Here is a 25927-nt window from a genome sequence, read left to right as displayed (position 1 = left end):
GGTAAAATGAGGACCCAGATTGTTGGGGGCAAGAGGCTGACTCTGTAAACCACTTAAAGAGGGCTGTAAAAGCACTGTGAAGCGGTAGATAAGTCTAAGTGCTAATGCTATTTTCCTTCCTTCGTTCGTTCGTTCGTTCGTTCCTTCCTTCCTTCCATGGTCCACAAAGGTTAAAATGCACTATTGCAGGCTAATTCTGCAGACTGCCAGCTGTTTGATTCTCACTGGCTCAAGGTCAACTCAGCCTTCCATCCTTCCAAGGTGGGTGAAATGAGGATCCAGGTTGTTAGGGGACAAGAGGCTGACTCAGTAAACCGCTTAAAGAGGGCTGTAAAAGCACCATGAAGCGGTAGATAAGTCTAATGCTATTTTCCTTCCTTCCTTGCCTGCCTGGAATGGTTAGAACACAGAATTGCAAGCAAATTCTGCCCACTGCCAGCAGTTCGATCCTGGCCGGCTCAAGTTCGACTCAGCCTTCCGTCCTTCCGAGGTGGGTCAAATGAGGACCCAGATTGTTGGGGGCAAGAGGCTGACTCTGTAAAACCACTTAGAGAAGCTGCAAAAAGAGAGGGGTCATTGGGAGCCAGAGAGGGTCCTAACTAAACCGCTTAGAGGACTGCAGAGCACTGAGAAGCGGTATATAAGTCTAAGGCTGTGATGGTGAACCTATGGCATAGGGCAATGGTTCCCAAACTTGGCAACTTTAAGACTTGTGGACTTCAACTCCCAGAATTCTCCAGCCAGCTTTGCTGCTCTGCTCTGCTGGCTGGAGAATTCTGGGAGTTGAAGTCCACAAGTCTTAAAGTTGCCAAGTTTGGGAACCACTGGCCTACAGGGAGCCATATTTGAGAGCACACCAGCCATCAGCTGATTTTTTTTACCCTTCCAGAGGGCCAGGGGAAGCCGTTTTTGCCCTCCCCAGGCGTCAGGAAAGCCTCCGGAGAGGCTGGGCAGAGGTCGCACACACATGTGCAGGTGGGGGGGGGGGAGATTGCGCGGGCACGCCATAAGAAGGAAGTTTGCCATCCCTGGCCTAAGGGGTCTTGCTATTTGGCCAGCGGCAGGAGGCATGTCTTCTCTGCTGTGGCATCCGCTTCATGGAAGATTCTCTCTGTCATCCGTCTGTCAGGGGAATTCTGGGAGTGGAAGTCCACACATCTGACAGTGGTGAAGGCGGAGAAACCCCTGATCTGCTGTGGAGCCCAGGAAGAGGACGGAGGGAGACTTACGACCACCATGTCGTCCACGCTCTCCTCTTCTTCGTAGGGTTTGTACTCCGGCTTCTTCTTGCGCAGCTCCACGTTCTTCTTGGCCTTCTCCTTGTCCACCATGTTGACGTTCACCAACACATCGCCACCTTCCTCCTCCAAGACACCTACAGGAAGGGAAGTCTGGGGTCAACTGGAGGAGGACCATGGGAGAACGCTGCTCCCCACCTTTACCCCGGGGCTGGCACCCAAAGCCATTTGCCACACCTGCTGGGCCAGCTCTGGAGTGTGGGGAGAGGCTCCGAGGGGAAGGCGGTTCCTGTTCTGTCCTAGGCTTCACCAAGTCACGAAAGAGACTCCAAAAAAAATCCCTTTTTATTTGGCTAATGTGAATTCCTTGCATTCCCATCCAGCAAAGTCCCGGCAAATGCGTCTTTCCAAGGTGAATTGCAACCACAGACCTTATCAGTCCTTGGAGAGTTGCCAGTTGCCGACAGCTTCTAATTGCAATGCTGTACAATGAAATACTTGGCCAGGAGACTCTGGGAGACACAAACTCAAGATAAGCAACTCTTCACACTAATAATGCGAACTGAGTGTCTCCTGCAAACTCCACTCCCCCTTTGCTCCTATTTATTTCCTCTGGGAGGGGCCATTCAACGTCCACCTGTGGCCTTCCTCCCAAGTCCACCCTTGTTCTTTAGCTGTTCCTTTCACCTGGCAGCTCTGCGCATACGCATGCTGGGAACAGGCTCCAGCTGTTCTTCTGCCTCACTGATGTCTGACTCTGAAGGCAGCTGATAACCGTCAGACGGCCCTGGCCCCCTCTCTGCCTCCGACGCAGAGCCCTCCTCAGAGCCTTATTACCAATTACCTCCACGCAACCAATTAGATCACATAGATTAGGCCTCCTCCGAGTTCCATCTGCCGGTCAGTGTCGACTGGCAACCACGCGGAGGAGAGCCTTCTCGGTAGCAGCTCCGACCCTTTGGAACGATCTCCCCGTGGAGATTCGTACCCTCACCACCCTCTAGACCTTCCGCACAGCCCTTAAAATCTGGCTATCCCGTCAGGCCTGGGGCTAAAGATTGTAACCCACCCGAATGGTATGAATGTTGTGTTTTTTAATTATGTATTGTTCTCACGTGTTAAATGTTTCTTTCCCCCCCCCCTCGAGTTGTAAGCCGCCCTGAGTCCCCCCAGGGAAAAGGGCGGCATATAAATAAAGTTTCATAACTCATAACTCATAACTTACTTGAGAGATCGCCTGCTGCCAATTACCTCCCAAAGACCCATTAGATCACACAGAGTAGGCCTCCTCCGGGTTCCGTCTACCAGCCAATGTCATGTGGCTACTACCCGGGGGAGGGCCTACTCTGTGGCAGCTCCGGCCCTTTGGAACGAACTCCCCGTTAAAACCTGGCTGTGTCGGCAGGCCTGGGGTCGATGAGTTCCCTTCCCCTCTCGAATCGTGTGGCTGTTGGTTGTTTTTTAAATGCCCTGTACTTTTGTAGTTTTTGTGTTTTTCCCTTCCCCTCCTTCGGGTTTGTGTGCCGCCCTGAGTCCCGCAGGGAATAGGGCGGCATATAAATAAAATGAAACTCAAACTCAAATTCAAACCTTCCCCAGACTCCAGGACCGGCCCAGATTCCTCCCCAACCCTCCTCACTGTCTGAGTTTGCCGCCACGACAGTTCCTACCTTTGTCTTTGAGGGTCAGGATGACGGTGTGTCCTTCCTGGAATGAATCGATGGTGTGCTCCACAGTCAGGCCCTTGAGATCCTGGCTACTGTAGCCCACCTGTTGGGAGCCAGAGAGCAGAAACGGGCATCAGAAGAGGCAGGGGAGGCGTGGAGGGAAATCTCCAGCTTTGGGAAGGCGAGAAACAGCGGGGGCAAATCAAGGAGCTGCCGAAAAGACGCCCTCAAATGATGCGTCTTTCAGCAGGAAGAATGTATTTTTTTACTTATTGTTATGAATGAATATACTCTTTGTGGGCCAAGAGGGATTGGACACACAAGGATTGGATGGATAGATAGAGGATAGATAGATAGATAGATAGATAGATAGATAGATAGATAGATAGGTAGATAGGTAGATAGTGGGTGGATGGATGGATAGAGGATAGATAGAGGATAGATAGATGATAGATAGATAGATAGATAGATAGATAGATAGATAGATAGATAGATAGATAGATAGATAGATACATAATACATAGATCAGTGTTTCTCAACCTTGGCAACTTGAAGATGTCTAGACTTCAACTCCCAGAATTCCCCAGCCAGCATTCGCTGGCTGGGGAATTCTGGGAGTTGAAGTCCGGACATCTTCAAGTTGCCAAGGTTGAGAAAGACTGCATTAGGAAAGATGAGAAGGATAATAGTGATACGGCCCTACTACATGAGTAAATATCCTTAGGCTGTGGGAATTAGGTGTTCAACAGAGTGATGGCATGGAGGGGAAAAAACTGTGTCTTGTATCCCACCGTAATTATTTTTACAAATGACTGAAGATAGCGAATATATCCACCTCTCCTTCCTATTTTCCCCACAAGAACCCTGCGAGGTGGGTTGGGCCAAGAGAGGGGTCCGGGGGGGGAGGTGGCGGGGCTGAGAGGTGGATTGTAAAGGCCGGTCTAAGTCAACGAGGAAGCCGGATTCACTTAACAACCGTGTGTCTAACTTAACAACCACAGCGATTCACTTAACAGCTGGGGCAACCAAGGTCATAAAATCGGCAAAGCCCGCTTAACTAACGTCCCGCTTAGCAACATAACCTAATTGTGGTCGTTAAAGGGTACCTGGAATGGCTCGAGCTGTCCCTTTATTTTCCCCTTGGACCTCGAGAGTGGACAGCAAGAACGGGAAACCCCCCCCGAGTGAATTTTCTTCGCGTCAACTGGAAACCAAGGCAATCCTCTCAAAATTCAGCCCGGAATTTTGCTTGCAAGTCATCAAGGTCGCTGAGCAGATCACCCTTGACCTGACTCGATTTTACAGTGTCATCGTGGTCATTCATTCATTCATTCATTCATTCATTCATTCATTCATTCATTCATTCATTCATTATATTTATATGCTGCCCTTTTCCCCCAAAGGGGACTCAGGGCGGCTAACAAATCAAATCAGGGAAGGGGGGGTGTACAGACAAAAAATAAAAAATAAAAACGATACATAACAATACATAATTTAAAAACACACAACAGTCATACCATTCGAGAGGCGTGGGGGGGGGCAACAGCTCTTTAGCCCCAGGCCTGTCGGAACAGCCAGGTTTTAAGGGCTTTGCGGAGGAAGGCCTGGAGGGTGGTGAGGGTGCGAATCCCCACGGGGAGTTCGTTCCAGAGGGTCGGAGCAGCCACAGAGAAGGCTCTCCTCCGGGTAGTCACCAGTCGACACTGGCCGGCGGATGGGATTCGGAGGAGGCCTAATCTGTGGGATCTAATCGGTCTAGTGGAGGTGATTGGCAGCAGGTGGTCATTGAGTGAGTCCCGGTGTCATTAAGCGAAAGGGACACAAATTGCAGTCAGATGACTATGAGAAGCTACATCCAGACGCAAAGGTGATGATGATGATCCCGCCACACACAGGGCGTGGGTGTGTAGAGTGTGTGTGTATGTGTGTGGCAGTTGTCACTTCGAGGAAGGGTTGCAAGTCATTTTGGAGAGGTCCATCGTAACTCTGAACCGTTGTTAAGCGGCCTATCCGTTAAATGAGAAGGGGCCTCTTACCTTCTTCTTCTGCCCAAACTCCTCCTCCACGAGGCTGCTGATTCCGAATTCCTGGTCCATCTCCTCCAAGAGCTTGGCCTGGGTGAGGAATTTGATTTGATTTGATTTATTGCATTTCTATGCCGCCCTATTCCCAGAGGGACTCAGGGCGGCTCACAAACCAAAGTAAGGGGCGGGGGATACAAACAGGAGGAAAACAACAGACAAACAACTGCAACAATTTTAATAACAATCAACAACCACACAATTCGAGCGGGGAAGGAAGGGGCTGCAAGCATGAGAGGCGGGAGGGGCTGCTCCAAGCCTCTCAAGGAAGGCATTACAGAGAACAGCCTTGGCTTAGGATCACAATTAAGACGTCACTCAAGACGTCGCCAGCTGCCCCACTTCGGTCATTTAGAAAAGAGAGAGACTTTCAAGGCCACTTTTGGCCAAAAGTCAAACTCTGCTAAAGCCCAGGGTCGCAGGAGAAGAAAAACCGGATCTAAGGTTTTCGCGTCCAAAGTGTCTGGTTAACTTTTCACTTGTCCAAAACCTTCAACTCCCACAATCCCCCAGCCATCACTTGTGGACTTCAACTCCCAGAATCCCCCAGCCATCACTTGTGGACTTCAACGCCCAGAATCCCCCAGCCATCACTTGCGGACTTCAACGCCCAGAATCCCCCAGCCATCACTTGCGGACTTCAACTCCCAGAATCCCCCAGCCATCACTTGTGGACTTCAACTCCCAGAATCCCCCAGCCATCACTTGTGGACTTCAACTCCCAGAATCCCCCAGCCATCACTTGTGGACTTCAACTCCCAGAATCCCCCAGCCAGTGTCCACAAGCATTGCTGACTGGGGAATTTTGGGGGTTGATGCCCACAAGTCTTACAGTTGGGAGACTCTGCCTTGCCATAGAAGAGGGGTTCCCAACCTTTTCTACACCCCCAGAACGCTTCTGATATATTATCGCACCGCTTACAAAAGTAAATACCGGGTATGAATTATGCATATACATTATAATTTTGAAATTTCAAAATTGCACACACACACCCCTTGAATATTATCTTGCACCCCCGGCTGGTCACCCCTGCAGTAGAATCATAGAATCCCAGGGCTGGAAGGGACTTTGGAGGTCTTCTAATCCAGTGTTTCTCAACCTTGGCAACTTGAAGTCCATAGGACTTCAAGTTGTCAAGGTTGAGAAACACTGTTCTAATCCAACTCAATGCAGCCCAACCTTTCCTTGAAAACCCCCCAGGGCTTCAAAAGGTCCCCAGCACTGACCCTCTTCTCCGCCATCTCTTTCTCCAGCTGCAGCTTCCGGCTTCTCTCAATCCAGGCCGCCGTATCGTCCAGCCAGGGGTCATCTTCACCCAGGGATTTGACTTTCCTAAAGACACAAAAGTACCAGCCGCTTACGGGAAGCTCTCGTCCCAGCCCTGAGATGACCAGGGAAGGCGGAATTTACGAAAGCAGATCCAGCTAAGAAACATATATAGTTAGGCCAAACACAGGCAGTCCTCGACTTACAACAGTTTGTTTAATGACCGTTCCAAGTTCCAAAAGAGGGGCTTACGACTGCTGAGGTCACAGGATCAAAAGTCAGACGCTTGGCGACTAACTCATCTTTACGACGGTGTCCTGGGCTCAGCCGATCCCCTCTTGCCGCCTTCTGACCAGCAATGAGGAAGCCACTTAACGACCGTGTGACTAACTTAACAATGGCAGTGATTCACTTAACAGCTGGGGCAAGCAAGGCCGCTAAATGGGCAAAGCCCGCTTCACTAAAGCCCCGCTTAGCAACATAACCTGTGGGCTCAATTGTGGCCGTGAAGCCGAGGACTGCCTGTGATTTAGAAGCAGTTTTCAAACCGCGAAGAATCAAAAGGGCTACCCGAGTTTCTGGTTTAAAAGCCGCTTCTCCTTGGCGGCTGCTAGTTTCTCCCGGATCTCCTCCCGCTGCCTGAGGGCGATAGGGTTGATGACCTCCGCAGCCACTGGGTCCTCCTTGCTTCCGGTCTCTGCAGGGGGAGGAGGAGACAATAGGGAGACCAGGTAAAATGAGCTTTACTGCCTAAAACTGTGTTTCTCAACCTTGGCGACTTTAAATCCTGTGGACTTCAACTCAGCTTTGCTGGCTGGGGGATTCTGGGAGTTGAAGTCCACAGGATTTAAAGTCGCCAAGGTTGAGAAACACTGACCTAAAACAATGATAAACAAGGCAGCAGTTCAGCTAGTTGTTCTAGGAAAAATGTGATAAATGTACTTTTATGCCTTCATTTTTTTCTGCTTTTGAAATATTACATTTAGCAACAATAAAATGGAAAAACTTTTGTAATATCATTTCTCTTTTCCCCCTTTCTGTCTCTCTTTCCCTGCCTCTCTCTTTCTCTGCTAACCTCCCTTCCCCCCTCTTTCTCTCCCTCTTTCTGTTTCCCTCCCTCCTTCCCTCCCTCTTTCCCTCCCTTCCCCTCTGTTTCCCTCCCTTCCCCTCTGTTTCCCTCCCTCTCCCTCCCTTCCCCTGCCTCTCTCTCCCTCCATTTCCCTCCCCTCTCCCTCCCTCTCTTTATCTCTGTTTCCCTCTCCCTCTTTCTTTCTCTCCCTTTCTCTCCCTCCTTTTAGCCATACAATTTGGGATGGGGTGGGAGTAGAAACAGATTTCCGGGGTGGGGTGGGGGGGAGAATTGCAACTACAGGAACCTGGAGCCCCACTCATCTGAGAACACAGATAAACCTCCAAGCCCAGTTGCCTCTTGAAAAAAGCCCCTTTGGGTCAACCAGGACCTGGACGACTGAGAATCTCCAGACATTTAAAGCAGGGTTAAAAAGCAGAATATTGGCAATCCCAGAAGGCCTTGACTAATTTTACAAGGAAAGCGATTGTTTTGCAGGCAGGATGCAGTGGGCCAGTCCAGACCAAAATTGCTGCCAGTTCAGTGGGAAAACCTGATAAAACAGCTGCTGAAGAAGCAGAGAAAATACCCCATGAAATAATTCCTACAAGCTCTCAAGATTCTTGCTACCATACAGTTAAAAAAAAAAATCAGGGATACTTGATTTTGGATTAGATGACATAACACAGAATTTGTCACAGACGCCTGAAGAACGTAAGCAGGAGACAAACAAAGCCTCCGTGGCAAAAGGACAGAAGTTGAAAGGCCAACTTACCCTTCTTGATTGTGTTGATCTCCAGAGGCTTCAGCCCAAGTTTAGCTCGAAGTTTACTATTGAGAAAGAGAGGGAAAAAGCAAGAAAATGCATGTAATTTTGTGCACCGGTTGTTGGACCAGAAAACAGAATCTCTGAGGGGTCCCTGGTGCTCCCCGTTTTCTTGAAAATGTTTCATTTCCCGACAAGGTAACACCATCAGTTAAGATGTGGCTTTTCCTCTCTGAAAATCAAACAGTAACTGATGGAACGTAGGATCCTAGGGCTGGGAGGGACCTCAGAGGCCCTCTAGTCCAACCCCCTGCTCAAAGCACGAGACTTATGGCAACACAATCAAATGGTTGTCCAATCTTTTCTTGAAAGCCTCCAAGATCAGTGTTTCTCAACCTTGGCTACTTGAAGATGTCTGGACGTCAACTCCCAGAATTCCCCAGCCAGCATTTTCTGGCTGGGGAATTCTGGGAGTTGAAGTCCAGACATCTTCAAGTGGCCAAGGTTGAGAAACACTGATCTATGTATTAGTTATCTATCTATCTATCTATCTATCTATCTATCTATCTATCTATCTATCTATCTATCTATCTATCTATCTATCATCTATCTATCTATCTATCTATCTATCCTCTATCCATCCATCCACCCACTATCTACCTATCTATCATCCATCCATCCATCCATCCATCTATCATCTATCTATCCTCTATCCACCCACTATCTATCTATCTATCTATCTATCTATCTATCTATCTATCTATCTATCCTCCATCTATCCATCCATCCATTATCTATCCATCCACTATCTACATCCATCCACCCATTATCTATCTGTCTATCCACCCCATTATCTATCTATCATCCATCCATCTCCTATCTACTCTTATGTATCATCTCTAACACCTCTCTCTCTCTCTCTGTTATCTATGATTTATGCATTCCCCAGATTCCCCAGCCAGCAAATTCTGGGAGTTGGACATCTTCAAGTAGCCAAGGTTGAGAAACACTGCTCCAAGTGATGGAGCAGCCACAACTTCTGGAGGGAAGCCGTTCCACTGGGGGGATTGTTCTCATGATCATTTCTCCTCATTTCTCTCGGTGAGATTCCATCAGTTGCTTCTTGGGAATAAGTCAAACCCCCTTTCTCTATGGAAGCCCCTCAAATACCGGAAGGCGGCTGTGTTTCTCCAATCCTTCTCTGACGTTGATTGGACATGCCTGGCTCTCTCAACCGCTCCCCACACGGTTTGTCTCCAGATCCTTCATCCCCTTAGTTGCTCTTCCGACCTTCTAGTCCACCTTAGTGACTTTAAGTCCTGTGGACTTCAACTCCCAGAATCCCCCAGCCAGCGCAGCTGCGCTGGCTGGGGGATTCTGGGAGTTGAAGTCCACAGGACTTAAAGTCACCAAGGTTGAGAAACACTGTTCTAGCCTGTGTTTTATATCATGGTGACCAGGACTGGATGCCGGATTCCACTCAAGGAACGAGCAACTCAGGCAAACAGGAAGCAATGGCCGAATCAAGCAACCAGCCATAACCCTCTCACCTTCCCTTGTATGTAAACAGCAAACTGCCTCCCTTCTGGCACTGATGAGGTTCCCTAGTTGGGCCATGAAACGTCTGCAAGGAAACAGCCAAGCTCAGAGAGCACCAAGGACCCCCCAGTCCTCCTCCTCCTCCTTCCCTCCCCATGAAACCCCCTCCCTTCTAGCACTGATGAGGTTCCCTAGTTGGGCCATAAAACATCTGGAAGAAAACCACCAAGCTCAGAGAGCACCAAGGACAGCCACAGTCCTTCTCCTCTTCTCTGCAAACCCCGGTTCTAGCACTGATGATGTTACTTAGTTGGGTCATGCCTTCAAGGAAATCACAAAACTCAGAGAGCACCAAGGACCCCACAGTTCTCCTCCTCCTCTTCCCCTCATCCTCCTCCTCCTGTCCTAAACACCCTCCCTTCTAGCACTGATGATGTTATCCACCTGGGTCAAGAAATGCCTGCAAGGAACCCACCAAGCTCAGAGAGCACCAAGGACCCCACAGTTCTCCTCCTCCTCTTCCCCTCCTCCTGCTGTCCTAAACACCCTCCCTTGTAGCACTGATGATGTTACTTAGTTTGGTCAAGAAATGCCTGCAAGGAAATCACAAAACTCAGAGAGCACCAAGGACCCCCCAGTTCTCCTCCTCCTCTTCCCCTCCTCCTCCTGTCCTAAACACCCTCCCTTCTAGCACTGATGATGTTACTCAGTTGGGTTATGAAATGTCTTCAAGGAAATCACAAAACTCAGAGAGCACCAAGGACCCCACAGTTCTCCTCCTCCTCTTCCCCTCCTCCTGCTGTCCTAAACACCCTCCCTTGTAGCACTGATGATGTTACTTAGTTGGGTCAAGAAATGCCTGCAAGGAAATCACAAAACTCAGAGAGCACCGAGGACCCCCCCAGTTCTCCTCCTCCTCTTCCCCTCCTCCTCCTGTCCTAAACACCCTCCCTTCTAGCACTGATGATGTTACTTAGTTGGGTTATGAAATGTCTTCAAGGAAATCACAAAACTCAGAGAGCACCAAGGACCCCCCAGTTCTCCTCCTCCTCTTCCCCTCCTCCTCCTCCTCCTGTCCTAAACACCCTCCCTTCTAGCACTGATGATGTTACTTAGTTGGGTCATGAAATGTCTTCAAGGAAATCACAAAACTCAGAGAGCACCAAGGACCCCACAGTTCTCCTCCTCCTCTTCCCCTCCTCCTCCTCCTCCTGTCTTAAACACCCTCCCTTCTAGCACTGATGATGTTACTTAGTTGGGTCATGAAATGTCTTCAAGGAAATCACAAAACTCAGAGAGCACCAAGGACCCCACAGTTCTCCTCCTCCTCTTCCCCTCCTCCTGCTGTCCTAAACACCCTCCCTTCTAGCACTGATGATGTTATCCACCTGGGTCAAGAAATGCCTGCAAGGAACCCACCAAGCTCAGAGAGCACCAAGGACGCCACAGTTCAACCCTGACCTACCCATCTTCTGTTGGGACAGCGGCTCCCAAGGTGACTTTTTTCTTTAATTAAAGAGATTTCTATGGGAAAATCCAAGGCCTTTCAGGAAAAGGACAGACTGGCAGCGGAGAAGTATTTCCCCAAGCACAGATAAGCAACCTCTGCTCCCCTCTTCCTCCCATCCCCACCAACTGCACCCCAGACTGCAGGGTGGCGTTGTACGGGGAGACATATAACATTAAATGGTATGGTTGTTGTGTGTTTTTAAATTTTGTATTGTTATGTCTCGTCTTTTTTATCCCCCTGTCTGTACCTCCTTCCCTGATTGAATTGTGAGCCACCCTGAGTCCCCTTCGGGGAAAAGGGCGGCATATAAATGTAATAAATAAATAAATTAATAAATAAATTAATAACATTAATAATTAATAACATTCCTTTCTCCAAGAGTCAAGGACATCTTGACCTGCATCTGGAGGGGTGTGACTGGGAGGCATCTCCAGTTGGGACGGGGCCTGATTGGACCATGGGATGGACATGTGGGCGCTGGGCAGGGACGTGGACTTTCTTTTAGGTGGGGAAAACCTGGAGCCCTTCAGATTTGGGTTTTCCCAGATGTGCCAATATGGACCTCTCATAAAATGGAGTCTTCTTTCCTTGGGGGGTTTCATTTGGAACCACGACACAGAGGATTAGCTACAAGAGGGACGTCCCAGATATAAAGCCAATTTCCCAATGGATTTAATTCACTCACTTTGTCTCCTCAATGCTGAGCGAGGCGTCTCCTCCGGACGAAGACTTCGAGCTAACCGCTATTTGGGGATGAAGACAGGGAGAGAAATTAGTCAGCAGCAAGTAAAGATTGTGAGTTGGCAACTATCTCATGGGTTTTGTTTTCTTTTTGCACAACTTGATCCCCCAAATGGTCAGATTTCAGTTCCTTTTGGGAGTTTTGAGAATGGTCTAGTCTAAAGAGAAAAACTAAGGATTTGCACAGTTGGCACCTCAGAGACACCCACAAAGGAAATAGCTCTGAAACAGGTGTCCTACCTGAGGAAAGACAATGCGATATGAATATTCAATTTTTAAAGGCTAGGAATATTCTCTCTTCAGCAACCTCTTCCACAGCTTAATTTAATTTGTTATCAATTCAGCACACCACGGTTTGATTGCACCCACGGATTCTCTCAAATCCACTTTGGCTGCCAATTTAGATCTTGCCGTGTAAGCTGGGATTTTCGCAGCACCGAATGCTTTAAGCCAGTGTTTCTCAACCTTGGCCACTTGAAGATGTCTGGATTCTGGGAGTTGAAGTCCGGACATCTTCAAGTGACCAAGGTTGAGAAACACTGATCTATGTATTAGTTATCTATCTATCTATCTATCTATCTGTCTGTCTGTCTGTCTGTCTGTCTGTCTGTCTATCTATCTATCTATCTATCTATCTATCTATCTATCTATCTATCTATCATCTATCTATCCTCTATCCATCCATCCATCCATCCATCCATCCACCCACTATCTATCTCTCTCTCTCTCTCTATCTATCTATCTATCCTCTATCTATCCATCCACCCATTATCTATCCATCCACTATCTACATCCATCCACCCATTATCTATCTGTCTATCCACCCATTATCTATCTATCATCCATCCATCTCCTATCTACTCTTATGTATCATCTCTAACACCTCTCTCTCTCTCTCTGTTATCTATGATTTACCATCTATGCCAGTGTTTCTCAACCTTGGCCACTTGAAGATGTCCAGACTTCAACTCCCAGAATTCCCCAGCTGGGGAATTCTGGGAGTTGAAGTCCAGACATCTTCAAGTGACCAAGGTTGAGAAACACTGCTTTAAGCTGAGAAAAGCAAACTCAGGGAGGAGGAAATAGGCCCCTCCCTAAAATGGAGGGGGGAGGGTTACAACCTGTGGACATGGCTGTCTCAGGAATTCTGGGAGTTGAAGTCCACTAGTCGTACAGAGGCCATAGTTGCCCACCCCTAAGGACAGACTTGTCTTCCCTCAACTTCCTTTGAGCCTCACCATTCTGACTTAAAATCAGATTCCTATTTATTTTATTTATTTATTTATTAGACTTATATACCGCTTCATAGGGCTTTCAGCCCTAAGCGGTTTACAGATTTTTAGCAAATTGAGTCAGCATATTGCCCCCAAAGTTTGGGTCTTCATTTCACCCACCTCGGAAGGATGGAAGGCTGAGTCAACCTTGAGCCGGTGAGATTAGAACCGCTGAACTGCAGATAACAGTCAGCTGAAGTGGCCTGCAGTACTGCACCCTAACCACTGCGCCATCTCGGCTCCTATTATGGGATTTAACTCATGGGAGAAGATGGAATATTTGCCACCATCATTTGTAATGCAAAAACATTTTTTTAAAAAGAATTAAGAGTAGAATGAGCTGGAAGGGACCTTGGAGGTCTTCTAGCCCAGCCCCCTACTCGAGCAGGAGAACCTACATACCATTTTGGATAGGGTCCCCCTAAAAACCTTCAGTGTTGGGAGCACCCGCGATCTCTGGAGGCAGTTTAATTTAATCTAGTGTACAACAGAGACAAGTGCAGGCAGTCCTCGAGCTAGGACCACAATTGATCCCAAAACTTCTGTCGCTAAGCGGGTTTCCCCCCCATTTTATGACCGAGCTTGCCACAGTTGTTAAGCGAATCACTGCAGCTGTAAAGTTAACAACTCAACTGTTAAGCTTCCTCATTGACTCTGCTTGTCAGGTCGCAAAAGGGGAATTATGTGGCCCCGGGACACCGCGACCGTCATAAGCACAGGCCAGTTAATAAGCGTCCAAATTCCGATCACGTGGCCAGGGGGGGGGGGGATGCTGCAACAACGGTTGCAAATCACTATTTTCAATGCCGTTGTAACTTTGAACAGTCACTAAATCAGTGTTTCTCAACCTTGGCAACTTGAAGATATCCGGACTTCAACTCCCAGAATTCCCCAGCCAGCATTTGCTGGCTGGGGAATTCTGGGAGTTGAAGTCCGGACATCTTCAAGTTGCCAAGGTTGAGAAACACTGCACTAAATGAACTTGCTGTAGCTTGACCACTGCATGTAACGTCCTGGAAGATTTACGGATAGTTCAATGCATCTCCGGATTAAACTGGTTTGTCCAAAATTCAGGAATTACATGGAAAAATGGGAGGAAATCCTCCGAAGCCGCCTGTCTGGAGCGAGTCCTTCCCTATCCTGATACAATGGAGATCATAAGCGGTTGCATCAAATCCAGTCCCCGTCTGGAGTCACATTGCTCCACCAGCTCAATGGAGGCGGGAAGCCTCAGGGAAGGAGGACAACGAACGCTGGCTGGGGAATTCTGGGAGTTGAAGTCTGGACATCTTCAAGTTGCCAAGGTTGAGAAACACTGTCCTATTGGTATCTTGTGATCGATTACTTCATTGTTTGTATGTACACTGAGAGCTGAGACAGAAACACTGATCTATGTATCATCTATCTATCTATCTATCTATCTATCTATCTATCTATCTATCATCTATCCTCTATCCATCCATCCACCCACTATCTACCTATCATCCATCCATCATCTATCCATCCACTATCTACATCCATCCACCCATTATCTATCTGTCTATCCACCCATTATCTATCTATGTATCATCCATCCATCTCCTATCTACTCTTATGTATCATCTCTAACACCTCTCTCTCTCTCTCTGTTATCTATGATTTACCATCTATGTCAGTGTTTCTCAACCTTGGCAACTTGAAGATGTCTGGACTTCAAGTCCCAGAATTCTGGGAGTTTGAAGTCCAGACATCTTCAAGTTGCCAAGGTTGAGAAACACTGCCCTACACAAACGGTGACAGGTTTTGACCTTCTTTGCCAGCAATGGTCAACTCTGATCCCCACCCAACATGGTGCCTGCCTGGACTCCTTGTTTAAGTGCGGTCTTGCCTCTACCCCCTGAGTGTGACTGTGGTGCTCCTTGACAAAATATCCCCCACACTGTGACAGAGTGTCCACCAAGAGCTCACCGGTACCAGCCCAATGCCTGATTTTTTTCAACATAGAATACCCTGTCCTTGAATGATGGGTAGTTAACATTCGAACTACTATAAGTCCATAAAGGGACGCGGTGGCTCAGGGGCTGAGATGCTGCGCTTGTCAATTAGAAAAGTCGGCAATTCAGTGGTTCGTATCCCTAGCGCCGCGTAACGGAGTGAGCTCCCGTGACTTGTCCCAGCTTCTGCCAGCCTAGCAGTTCGAAAGCAGATTAAAAAATGCAAGTGGAAAAACAGGAACCAGCTTTGGTGGGAAGGGAACAGCGTTCCGTGCGCCTTCGGTGTTGAGTCATGCCGGCCACATGACCACGGAGACGTCTTCGGACGGCGCTGGCTCTTCGGCTTTGAAAGGGAGATGATCACCGCCCCCTAGAGTCAGGAACGACTCGCAGATAGGTGAGAGGGGAACCTTTACCTTTAAAAGTCCATGTATTTGCCATTCGCTAAATAAATGATTCCTTGTGCATTCCATGGGAAAAGCAGGGGAGGAAGAGCGCTTTGGCATCCCAACTGCCAGGCTCTTATATCCTGCTCCATAATTCATGAGCCTCTTTGCATCCGGAGCCTTCTCAGGCATGAGGCTCCCAAGAGCTTTTCTCGGAAAAAGCCAGGCTTCAGCAAGTCCTTGGAGAAAGACGACTCGGCTGCTTTCAATAGGAATGAGGCTTTGCAGAAATAAATCCCTTTGGAAAGCTTGCCACTCGAGAGGTTGTGGGAACGCAACGAAGGCCAGGATAATACATTAGGCAATTCAGGCATTGCATCACATGTGAATGCAGTGAGGCTGCAGGGTTAAGCCAAGTGTAAGATGAAGCATGTGGGGTGAACCCACGACGACAACTGGGCCCTAAAATTTCTGTCGCTAAACGAAACATTTGCGAAATGAATTTTTGCCCCCTTTGACACAGTTGTTAAGCAAATGACCTAAGCAGGGGGTTGGACTAGAAGACCTCCAAGGTCCCTTCCAACTCTGTTATTCTAGTCAGTGCTATTCTAAATGTTTTTTTTTTTTAATAAAATTTATTTTAACAAAATGCTTTTGGACTAAAGATCTATCCAAAGAGTAGTTTTCCATTTAAGATACATTAATAATTTTGTTTATTCAACATGGAACGGAGCTGAGTTATGTAGCATGAGGCTGTATAATCTGCAATATTTATGCAACTCATTCAATGAATCCAACCCCTGTAAGCTAAATAGGAAACCTTCATTTTGTTTGCATATAATCGTATTAAACATTCTAACTACCAGCACGAATGAGTCCGTACATTGAAAGAACACTTGACATTGCAGACCCATCAGGGTGGCAGCGCCTGTTAGCGGGCATCCACTCACCTGCTGCCCGCCACGTCCCTCACCTGGTTGTGTCCCTGCCACATCGCCAGCCGTCCCATTGAAGTGAACGGGACTGTCGGTGAATCAACAGCTGGTCAGAAGGGGAGCTACTGTGGGACAGAGATGATGGTGGCTGTTTAAAAAACATGATTTAAATTGAGTTGATTTAAATCAAGCCTTTTTACTAATGATTTCAATCGTGATTTAAATCAAATTCACCCATTCTGGCAGCCAATGCCGCTCCCTCCAAAGAAGTGACAAATGTGCAAATTTGGACTGGCACAAAACTACGCAGGATGCTGAGTTTTGAGCCAGCTGAAGCTTCCGGATGGTCTCCCAGGTAAGAGCGCATTATAATAGTCCAAATGAGAGACCACAAGAAGGGCCTGTTGGCCCAGCTATGTGTTACAGCTAACGCACTTCCACTTACGAGTACAGCAAAAGCTTACTCCATGCCCCATATGCCCGAGGATACTTTTCTCCGTGAGTCAGCCAATTCATTCATGTGTTAGCCCAACCGGAGAGCTGTCAAGTCAACATATGCACAACAGTTAATCATTATACCAGACCAGAAAAACATCAAGCAACTTTCTTGCAATCACAGTTCCTAATGACGCCTTAGAGCAGGGGTCAATACAATAGCAGAGTTGGAAAGGACCTTGGAGGTCTTCTAGTCCAACCCCCTGCCTAAGCAGGCAACCCTATACTGTTTCAGACAAATGGCTATCCAACATCTTCTTAAAGACTTCCAGTGTTGGGGCATTCACAACTTCTGGAGGCAACTTCTGTTCCACTAATTGTTCTGACTGCCAGGAAGTTTCTCCTCAGTTCTAAGTTGCTTTTTTCCTTAATTATCTTCCACCCATTGCTTTTTGTTCTGCCCTCAGGTGCTTTGGAGAAGAGTTTGACTCCCTCTTCTTTGTGGCAACCCCTGAGATATCGGAAGACTGCTATCATGTCTCCCCTGGTCCTTCTATTCATTAAACTAGACATATCCAGTTCCTGCAACTGTTCTTCATATGTTTTAGTCTCCAGTCCCCTAATCCTCTTTGTTGCTCTTCTCTGTACTCTTTCGAGAGTCTCCACATCTTTTCTACATCATAGCGACCAAAACTGAATGCTGTATTCCAAAAGTGGCCTTTCCAAGGCCTGATAAAGTGGTATTAACCCTTCATGTGATCTTGATTCTATCCCTGTTTATGCAGCCTAGAACTGTGTTGGCTTTTTTGGCAGCTGCTGCCCACGGCTGGCTCCTATTTAAGTGGTTCTCCACTAGGACTCCAAGATCCCTCTCACAGTTACTGCTATTGAGGAAGGTACCACCTATACTGTACCTGTGCATTTGGTTTTTCTTGCCTAAATTTAGAACCTTACTCTTTTCACTGTTGAATTTCATTTTGTTAGATAGTGCCCAATGTTGAAGTTTGTCGAGATCCTTCTGTATCTTAAGCCTGTCCTCTGGAGTGTTGGCTATTCCTGCCAGCTTGGTGTCATCTGCAAATTTGATGAGTTCCCCATTTATCCCCTCATCCAGATCACTGATGAAGATGTTGAAGAGTTACTGGGCCTAAAACAGAGCCTTGGGGTACTCCACTGCATACCTCCCTCCAAGTAGATGGACAACTTTTTAAAGACTTGGTGAACTTTAACTCCCAGAATTCCTCACCCAGTGCAATGTGGGAGTTGAAGTCCACCAAGTCTTAAAAGCTGCCCATTTTGGGGATCTCTGCCATGGGGAGACCCCAAAACCTTTCTTCCATCAGCCACTTTTTGATCTATCCTTTCATCACTGAATCTCAGGCAAAGATCCTCTAGCCATCTCAAAAAAAATCAACAGAGTAAATACAAGAAAAAAGTCATTCTCACAGCTTTGAAATCAGGGGAGGGTGGAGTAGTTGAAGCCCCCCCTCAACGAGCAAAGATGGCTAGGGAATTCTGGGAATGGAAGTCCATTTTCAGGTTGCGTGGAAACTGAGGAAAAAGGGCTGTAGGCAGTGCTTCAGAGGGCCATAAATCGAGGACTACCTGTATGTGATTTATTAGATTTAGGGCCCCCTACAGCCCTTTTTCCTGTTTCCAAACGTTAAAAGTTACAATATCACTGAAAAAAGCGACTTCTGACCGTCTTTCACACTTACGACCGTTGTGACATCACCACGGTCCCATGATCAAAATTCAGACCCTTGGCAACTGACTCGTATTTCTGACGGTTGCAGTGTCCTGGGGGGTCATATGATTCTCCTTTGTGACCTTTTGGCAAGGGAAGTCGATGGGGAAGCCACCTTCACTTAAAAATCATATTACGAACTTAACAACTGTAGTGATTCGCTTAACAACAGGGGCAAGAAAGGTTACAAAAACAAGGCCAAAAACACTTAACCAGGGTCTCACTTAGCAACAGAAATTGTGGACTCAATTGTGGTCGTACGTCGAGGACTACCTGTATAACCGATGTCAATTCCGATCATCCCTTGAGGCAAAGCAGGGCGGAGCAGCGCCAACCGACAAGCTATTTGCATAGCAGAATATCGGTAGTCCTCGACTTACAACCATTCGTTTAGCGACCATTGAAAGTTACAATGGCATTGAAAGAAATGACTTCTGACCGTTTTCACAGTTACGACTGTTGCAGCATCTACATGTGATCATACAGATGATCAAAACTCACGACATTTGACAGCTGATTCATATTTATGACGGCTGCAAAATCAGTGAGGAAACCAAATTCACTTAACAACTGTATTATCAATTTAGCGATCGCAGTGATTCACTGGACAACTGTAGCCAGAAAGGCGGCAAAACTCACGTAACTGTCTCAGTTAGGAACAAATTTTGGGCTCACCTTTGGCCATAAATCGAGGACTACCTGTAGTTACGCAGAAACAGGTAAACCTCGAATTACAACCATTCGTTTAGCAACCATTCAAAGCTGCAACAGCACTAAAAGCGACGACTTTCAACCACACCTCATACTTGCGTCCTTATGGTCATGTGATCAAATTCAGGTACTTGGCAGATGACTCGCAGTTATGACGGTCGCAACGTCCCATGGATCACACAATCCCCTTTTGCGACTTTCTGACAAGCAAAGTCCATGAAGGAAGCCACATTCACTTAAATAACCAGGTTACTGACTTATCAACTGCACCGATTCACTTAACGACCATGACCTGAAAGGTCGCAAAACGGCTCAAACCTGACAGTCACAGCTCAAATCTGACCTCACTTAAAACCGTCTTGCTCACAACAGAAATTTGAGATAAAATGTCGTCCTAAGTTGAGGACTACCTACGGTCATGTGATCAAATTCAAGTACTTGGCAGATGACTCGCAGTTATGACAGTCGCAACGTCCCATGGATCACACAATCCCCTTTTGCGACTTTCTGACAAGCAAAGTCCATGAAGGAAGCCACATTCACTTAAATAACCGGGTTACTGACTTATCAACTGCACCGATTCACTTAACGACCATGACCTGAAAGGTCGCAAAACGGCTCAAACCAGATGGTCCGCTTAACTTATCAAAATTTGGGGCTCAGTTGTGAGCGTAAGTCGAGGACTGCCGATGCTCCCTGCCCGTTCACGCCACCCCTGCGAGGTAGGCCGCTGAGAAGCCCTTCCCCCCCCCCGAGTCCGCACCTGCGCCCTGGGCGCCTTCGTGGCCCTCGTCCCGCTTCTCCCGCTGGCTCCGCCGCCCCGACTCGCCCTCCTGCCCGGCGGCGGCGCTGCTGCGGCTGCCCCGGGTGGAGGAGGAGGCGGCCTCATCCCCGCCGCCGCCGCCCCGCCGGCCGCTCCGTTCGCCCCGGCTGCGGCTCCTTTTGCTCCGCCGCTCGCTGCCTCCGCCGCCGCCGCCGCGGTGCTTGTGCTTCTTGTGCTCGCGGTGGCGGGACGAGGAGGAGGAGGAGGCGGCGCCGCCCGCCGAGGAAGACGAGGCCGCGGGCGGCGCGGAGTCCTCGGAAGCTTCGCTGCGGTCGCGGTGCCGCTTGGAGGAGCCCATCGCGAGAAAATGGCGGCTCCCTCCCCTCCCCAAGCGGAGGCCGTGCAGAACGGCGCTTCCGCGTTGCCGGCAGTCCACTTCCGGGGCGGAGTCCCACTTCCGGGGCGGAGTCCCACTTCCGGTCCGTGCGGAAACCCGTCCGGTCGGCGGCCTTGAGCTGTAAAAGATGGGTTCCTTAAGCAAGGCATGGTTCCTCCTCTGGCTGCTTCTAGTCATCGTCCAGCGTTTTGGGGGTTGGCGGGAGGATTTTCTTCCTGCTTTAGGAAAGGGTGGGATATAGCCTAATTTCTCCTCCATTTTCTGTGTTGTTTCTCCGTGTCATGTAATATATTTCAGTGTATACATACTTTTGTATTTTCATTTATTTATTTATTTGTGTTTAGTGTAAAATTGGAGGTGGTGACCTTTTAAGAGCTGTATGCAACGAAATTTCATTTTTAATATATGCCAATTATATTCAAAGTGATAATATACTCCTATTCTATTCTATTCTTTCCCATTCTATCCTATCCTATCCTATCCAATTCTGTATTCTATCCCAGTGTTTCTCAACCTTGGCGACTTTAAGTCCTGTGGACTTCAACTCCCAGAATCCCCCAGCCAGCAGAGCTGGCTGGAGGATTCTGGAAGTTGAAGTCCACAGGACTTAAAGTCGCCAAGGTTGAGAAACACTGTTCTATCCTATCCTTTCCTATTCCATTCCATATTTCTATTCCTATTCTCTTCTCTTCTTCCAATGTTTATTCTATTCCATTCTACTCTACTCACATCCCCTCATTTCGCTGCATCCTTCTGAATTGAATACATTGAAACAATGATTTCCAACTCTTTATTACTTTATTTTCTACTTTGAATCAGAGACTCCGCAGTCCTCTTCCCCCAATTTTCCCACTTTAAAATGAATGGACTTCCCGGCATGGTGGCTGGGAGATTCTGGGGTTTGAAGTTTATACATTTTAAAAGTTGCTCAAGTTAGAAAAACATTCAGATAGAGGCAAATACATTCAAAGTGATAATATACTCCTATTCTATTCTATTCTTTCCCATTCTATTCTATTCTATCCTATCCAATTCTGTATTCTATCCTATCCTTTCCTATTCCATATTTCTATTCCTATTCTATTCTCTTCTTCCAATGTTTATTCTATTCCATTCTACTCTGCTCACATCCCCTCATTTCGCTGCATCCTTCTGAATTGAAAACACTGAAACAATGATTTCCAACTCTTATTATTTTATTTTCTACTTTGAATCAGAGACTCCACAGTCCCTCTTCCCCCAATTTTCCCACTTTAAAATGAATGGACTTCCCGGCATGGTGGCTGGGAGATTCTGGATTTGAAGTTTATACATTTTAAAAGTTGCTAAAGTTAGAAAAACATTCAGATAGAGACAAATAGGGTTGACATAATATGATAATCTGCAAAAAAAACCACTAATCTGACACTGCATCTACTAACCCTGTACCTGACACGGGTAAAGGTGGCAATGTGAATACAATGTTTGTTTCGACTTACAGTATGTTCACATTTCATTGGGAGCAAGCATGAACTAATTAGAATGTGAGAGTATATGGGTCATTGAACACCAGTTTAAGAGAATTCTGGCAGCTCAGGGTTGACCCGTGGGAATAGTAGTCCTGCTAGAACAGTGTTTCTCAACCTTGGCGACTTTAAGTCCTGTGGACTTCAACTCCCAGAATCCCCCAGCCAGCTGTGCTAGAGGAAGCGGGCTTTGCAAAGGGAAAGGCGGAGGAGGACTGTGGGGTCCTTTGTAACGTTCCCGTGGTTCGTCCATGAGGCCAATGTGGAGAAAAGACAGGACACGATCTTTCTCGGGATGGAGCGACCCAGATTGGGGGTCTGAGAGCCCCTTTTATTGAGATAGGACAAAGGCAGGAGGAGCAATAGCATGTGGTTAAAAACAGCTTGTAAAAGTACAATTTCTAATCTGCTCAGGGAAGTTCTGTCTATATATGGTCAAATCCTGGGCGTCATTGGGTAAGGCACATCTAGAGTGAACTGTCAGGATGTTATGTTATGCACTATCAGGATGTTATGTTCTTTAGGAGTTTGTTTTCTCCTGTGTGGTTCAGCATGGCTGCGCATGCCCCGTTATCCACTGGGCCATGGGTGACTGCTACGCCTACACAAGGAATTATATTACAACAGTCCTTGATGCTCTCAGAGCTTGGTGGTTTCCTGGCAGATGTTTCATTAGTACCAAACTAGATAACGCACCTGCTTATAGGACAACCAGTTTTTGCAGTCACCTGGCATACTGAACTAACTGCAATGGGGGGGGGGGGGGACTCCATCCAATAGTTTAGGTTAAAATGTGACTGATTAGTTGGTGCTTCAGAATGCTGTTGAACTAACCCATTGAATTTTCACTGGGACAGAACTATAAATTCCACCCTCTAATCTCTTTCCGTAGCCTCTAAATATGTCCAACCTAAAGACACAGATGATCTTCATTAATCTTGTTACAGGCTTTCCCCCCCCCCCCTTTCAGTGGTTAATAGGTCAAGTGCTTAAAAGGGATGAAGGAAGGGAAAATGAAAGGTCAGGGATCTCTGCCCTGTGGGAAAGGAGTTTTGGAGTGTCCAGAGTTGGCCACCTTAAGACCTCAAAGGCCAACTCCTAGAATTCCCCAGCCAGGGCTTAATTGTAGCCATGGTTGGATATCCCTCTTCTAGAAGTCTATTTTGTTGTAACACAGACTGCATTTTAGTCAACAATTTATCCTGAAAAGTGTGATCTAAATTACTGGGAAAATGTTGTGTTATCTGCAAGATATCACAAGGCTCTTGAGTTATTTTAATGTTTTTGCAAATATTCCAATCACTTAATCCAGTGTTTCTCAACCTTGGCAAGTTGAAGATGTCAGGGACTTCAACTCCCAGAATTCCCCAGCAGCGAATGCTGGCTGGGGAATTCTGGAGTTGAAGTCCGGACATCTTCAACTTGCCAAGGTTGAGAAACACTGACTTAATCAGCTTTGCTAGCCCTACCATGAGTGAGAGTCCTTCCCTTAAGCCCAGCCCACTCCTGCAGAAAACAACGTCATCGGCTCCGCCCACGCCGGGAGATTCCAGAACCCCAGAAGCGCGGGGGGGGGAGGGGAGGAGTGGCACGTGGCGCATGGGCGGGGCGGGGTTGCTTGTGTTGGGGCTGGTAGGGCAGGATGTTTATTTTACACTCTGTCCACGCCCAGAGGGACCTCACCCAAAAGCGAGGCGGGTGCCGCTTTTCTCTTCCTCCCGCTTCCCCCCCCGCCACTCAAATGGGGGGCGCCTCTCCCCTTTTTGCCCACTTCTCGCCCACAAATGGCCAAGAGCCTGCCCTTTCCCAAGATGGCCGCGCCCCTGCTCCGTTAGCCGCGCCCTCTGCCCTTCCTAAACATGGCCGTTTAATAGCAGCGGCGCCCGCCCTTCCCCAACATGGCCGCCCGCTCCGGCGACGCCTCCCCGGTTCCAGCCACAAAGATGGCGCTCCCCGCCTCGCCGCGCCCACGGTTTGAACCGGGGTCGGTAGGTCAGGGAGGCCCGGATGTCGCCTCTCTCTCTCCCTCTGCCTCTCTCTGGGTAGGAGGCGCCGGTTGCCCGGATGTTCCTGTTGCTGCGGCGGCGGCGGCGCCCGTGGTCTGGTCGTCACCGGCGGGGGGGCGCGGAGCGGCTGGGCCCAACATGGCTTCCCCGGCGGCCCTGAGGAGAAAGTGAGAGAGGGGGCGAGGCGGGGACGGAGGGTGGGAGGAGCCCAATTGGGGAGGGGGCGGCTGAAGAAGGGAGGGGCCGGCCCCGTCCCGTGGCCCTGGGGCAGGCGTTCCTCGGGGGCGGGGCCGGGAGCCCCCAGGGCTTGGGGCGGCGGGGAGGGCCTGGCCCACTCCTGATTGGGGAGGGGGGGAGCTCGACCCTCCCCCTTATTAAAGTTAGCCCTTCCTGCAGGGCGAGGGAGGGGCTGCGGGGGGGGGAGAGACCCAGGGGTGTCCTGGAGGGGAGGGGCGTATGGGGAGGGGGCGTGAGCTTCGCAGGCCTGGCTCTGAGCCCCCCAGGTGAGCCAGGCCAGGCTGAAGGGATGGGTGGGTGGGAGAGGCTGGAGGGGTCAGGGTGGGCTTCCAGCAGCTGCTCTGCCTTGCCAGCCAGTCCCCTGGGCCCCCAAAGCCAGGGAATGGAGGAGGGGGGGGGACCCAGGGACATATTTGGGGATTCTCTGAGGGGGTTTAGTGCTGGTGGTGGTGGGGGGGATGGAAGCTGTGAAAATAATCACCATATTGTCCAAACTTGAAGACTTGGGGACTTCCGTTTCCCAGAATCCCCCAATTCTACAGGTAGTCCTCGACTTACGGCCGCGGTTGAGCTCAACGTTTCTGTGGCGAAGCTCACGCCCCCTCCCCATACGCCCCCTCCCCTCCAGCCCCAAAGACACCCCCCCGGGGTCTCCCCCCCCCGCAGCCCCTCCCTCTCCCTGCAGGAAGGGCTAACTTTAATAAGGGGGAGGGTCGAGCTCCCCCTCCCCAATCAGGGTCCCTGGGTCCCCCCTCCTCCATTCCCTGGCTTTGGGGGCCCAGGGGACTGGCTGGCAAGGCAGAGCAGCTGCTGGAAGCCCACCCTGACCCTCCAGCCTCTCCCACCCACCCATCCCTTCAGCCTGGCCTGGCTCACCTGGGGGGCTCAGAGCCAGGCCTGCGAAGCTCACGCCCCCCCCCATGCGCCCTCCCCTCCAGCCCCAAAGACACCGTATTTGGGGATTCTCTGAGGGGGTTTGGTGCTGGCGGGGGGGGGGGGGAAGGGATGAAAGCTTTGAAAATAATCACCATATTGTCCAAACTTGAAGACTTGGGGACTTCCGTTTCCCAGAATCCCCCAATTCTACAGGTAGTCCTCGACTTACGGCCACGGTTGAGCTCAACGTTTCCGTGGCTAAGCCGGACAGTTGCTAAAGTGAGTTGCATCAGCTTCTATTGCCGCAGTTGTTAAGTAAGCATCGTTGCAGGTGTTCAGTTAGTAACGGTGGTTGTTATGTGAATCTTTTTAACTGGTCGCAAAAAGGGACCCACGTGTCCCCCGGGAGACTGCGGCCGTCGTGAATATGAGTCAGTTTGCCAAGTGTCTGAATTTTAAATCCCTTAAATCCCATGGTCGTAAGGGTGAGAAGCGGTCGCAAGTCACTTTTTCCAGCGACGTTCTCACTTTGAAGGGTCACTAAATGGAATGGTTGCAAAATCGAGGACTTCCTGTGTGCTGGCTGGGGAACTCTGGGAATTGAAGTCCACAAGCCTTAAAGGAGCCGAGGTTGGAGACCTCCGTTTTTAGATCATGGATCTCTAACCTATTAAACCAGTGTTTCTCAACCTTGGCAACTTGAAGATGTCCGGACTTCAACTCCCAGAATTCCCCAGCCAGCGAATGCTGGGGGGAATTCTGGGAGTTGAAGTCCGGACATCTTCAAGTTGCCAAGGTTGAGAA

At 48.8% G+C, this 25927-nt stretch overlaps 2 protein-coding genes across 2 annotated transcripts in view; both read right to left on the bottom strand.

Annotated features, from left to right (window-relative positions):
• The window catches only part of SART1 (spliceosome associated factor 1, recruiter of U4/U6.U5 tri-snRNP), a 37942-nt gene extending 17402 nt beyond the window's left edge, over positions 1-20540 (bottom strand). Inside the window, exons 1-8 of the mRNA XM_032233994.1 lie at positions 20103-20540; positions 11823-11880; positions 8098-8153; positions 6824-6950; positions 6214-6319; positions 4942-5019; positions 2909-3008; positions 1230-1375 (exon numbers count right to left, since the gene is read on the bottom strand). Of these exons, the coding sequence (XP_032089885.1) occupies positions 1230-1375; positions 2909-3008; positions 4942-5019; positions 6214-6319; positions 6824-6950; positions 8098-8153; positions 11823-11880; positions 20103-20460 (1029 nt within the window). The 5' untranslated portion in view covers positions 20461-20540. The remainder of the gene's footprint in view (positions 1-1229; positions 1376-2908; positions 3009-4941; positions 5020-6213; positions 6320-6823; positions 6951-8097; positions 8154-11822; positions 11881-20102) is intronic.
• Positions 20541-21984: 1444 nt separating this feature from the next.
• KLHDC9 (kelch domain containing 9) overlaps positions 21985-25927 on the bottom strand; it is a 9635-nt gene continuing 5692 nt past the window's right edge. The window contains exon 4 of the mRNA XM_032234349.1: positions 21985-22011. Within this exon, the coding sequence (XP_032090240.1) occupies positions 21985-22011 (27 nt within the window). The remainder of the gene's footprint in view (positions 22012-25927) is intronic.

The sequence above is a fragment of the Thamnophis elegans genome, chromosome 17 (assembly GCF_009769535.1).
Source record: "Thamnophis elegans isolate rThaEle1 chromosome 17, rThaEle1.pri, whole genome shotgun sequence".
NCBI classification, from domain to species: Eukaryota; Metazoa; Chordata; class Lepidosauria; order Squamata; family Colubridae; genus Thamnophis; species Thamnophis elegans.
This window is presented reverse-complemented; position numbering and strand designations above follow the sequence as displayed.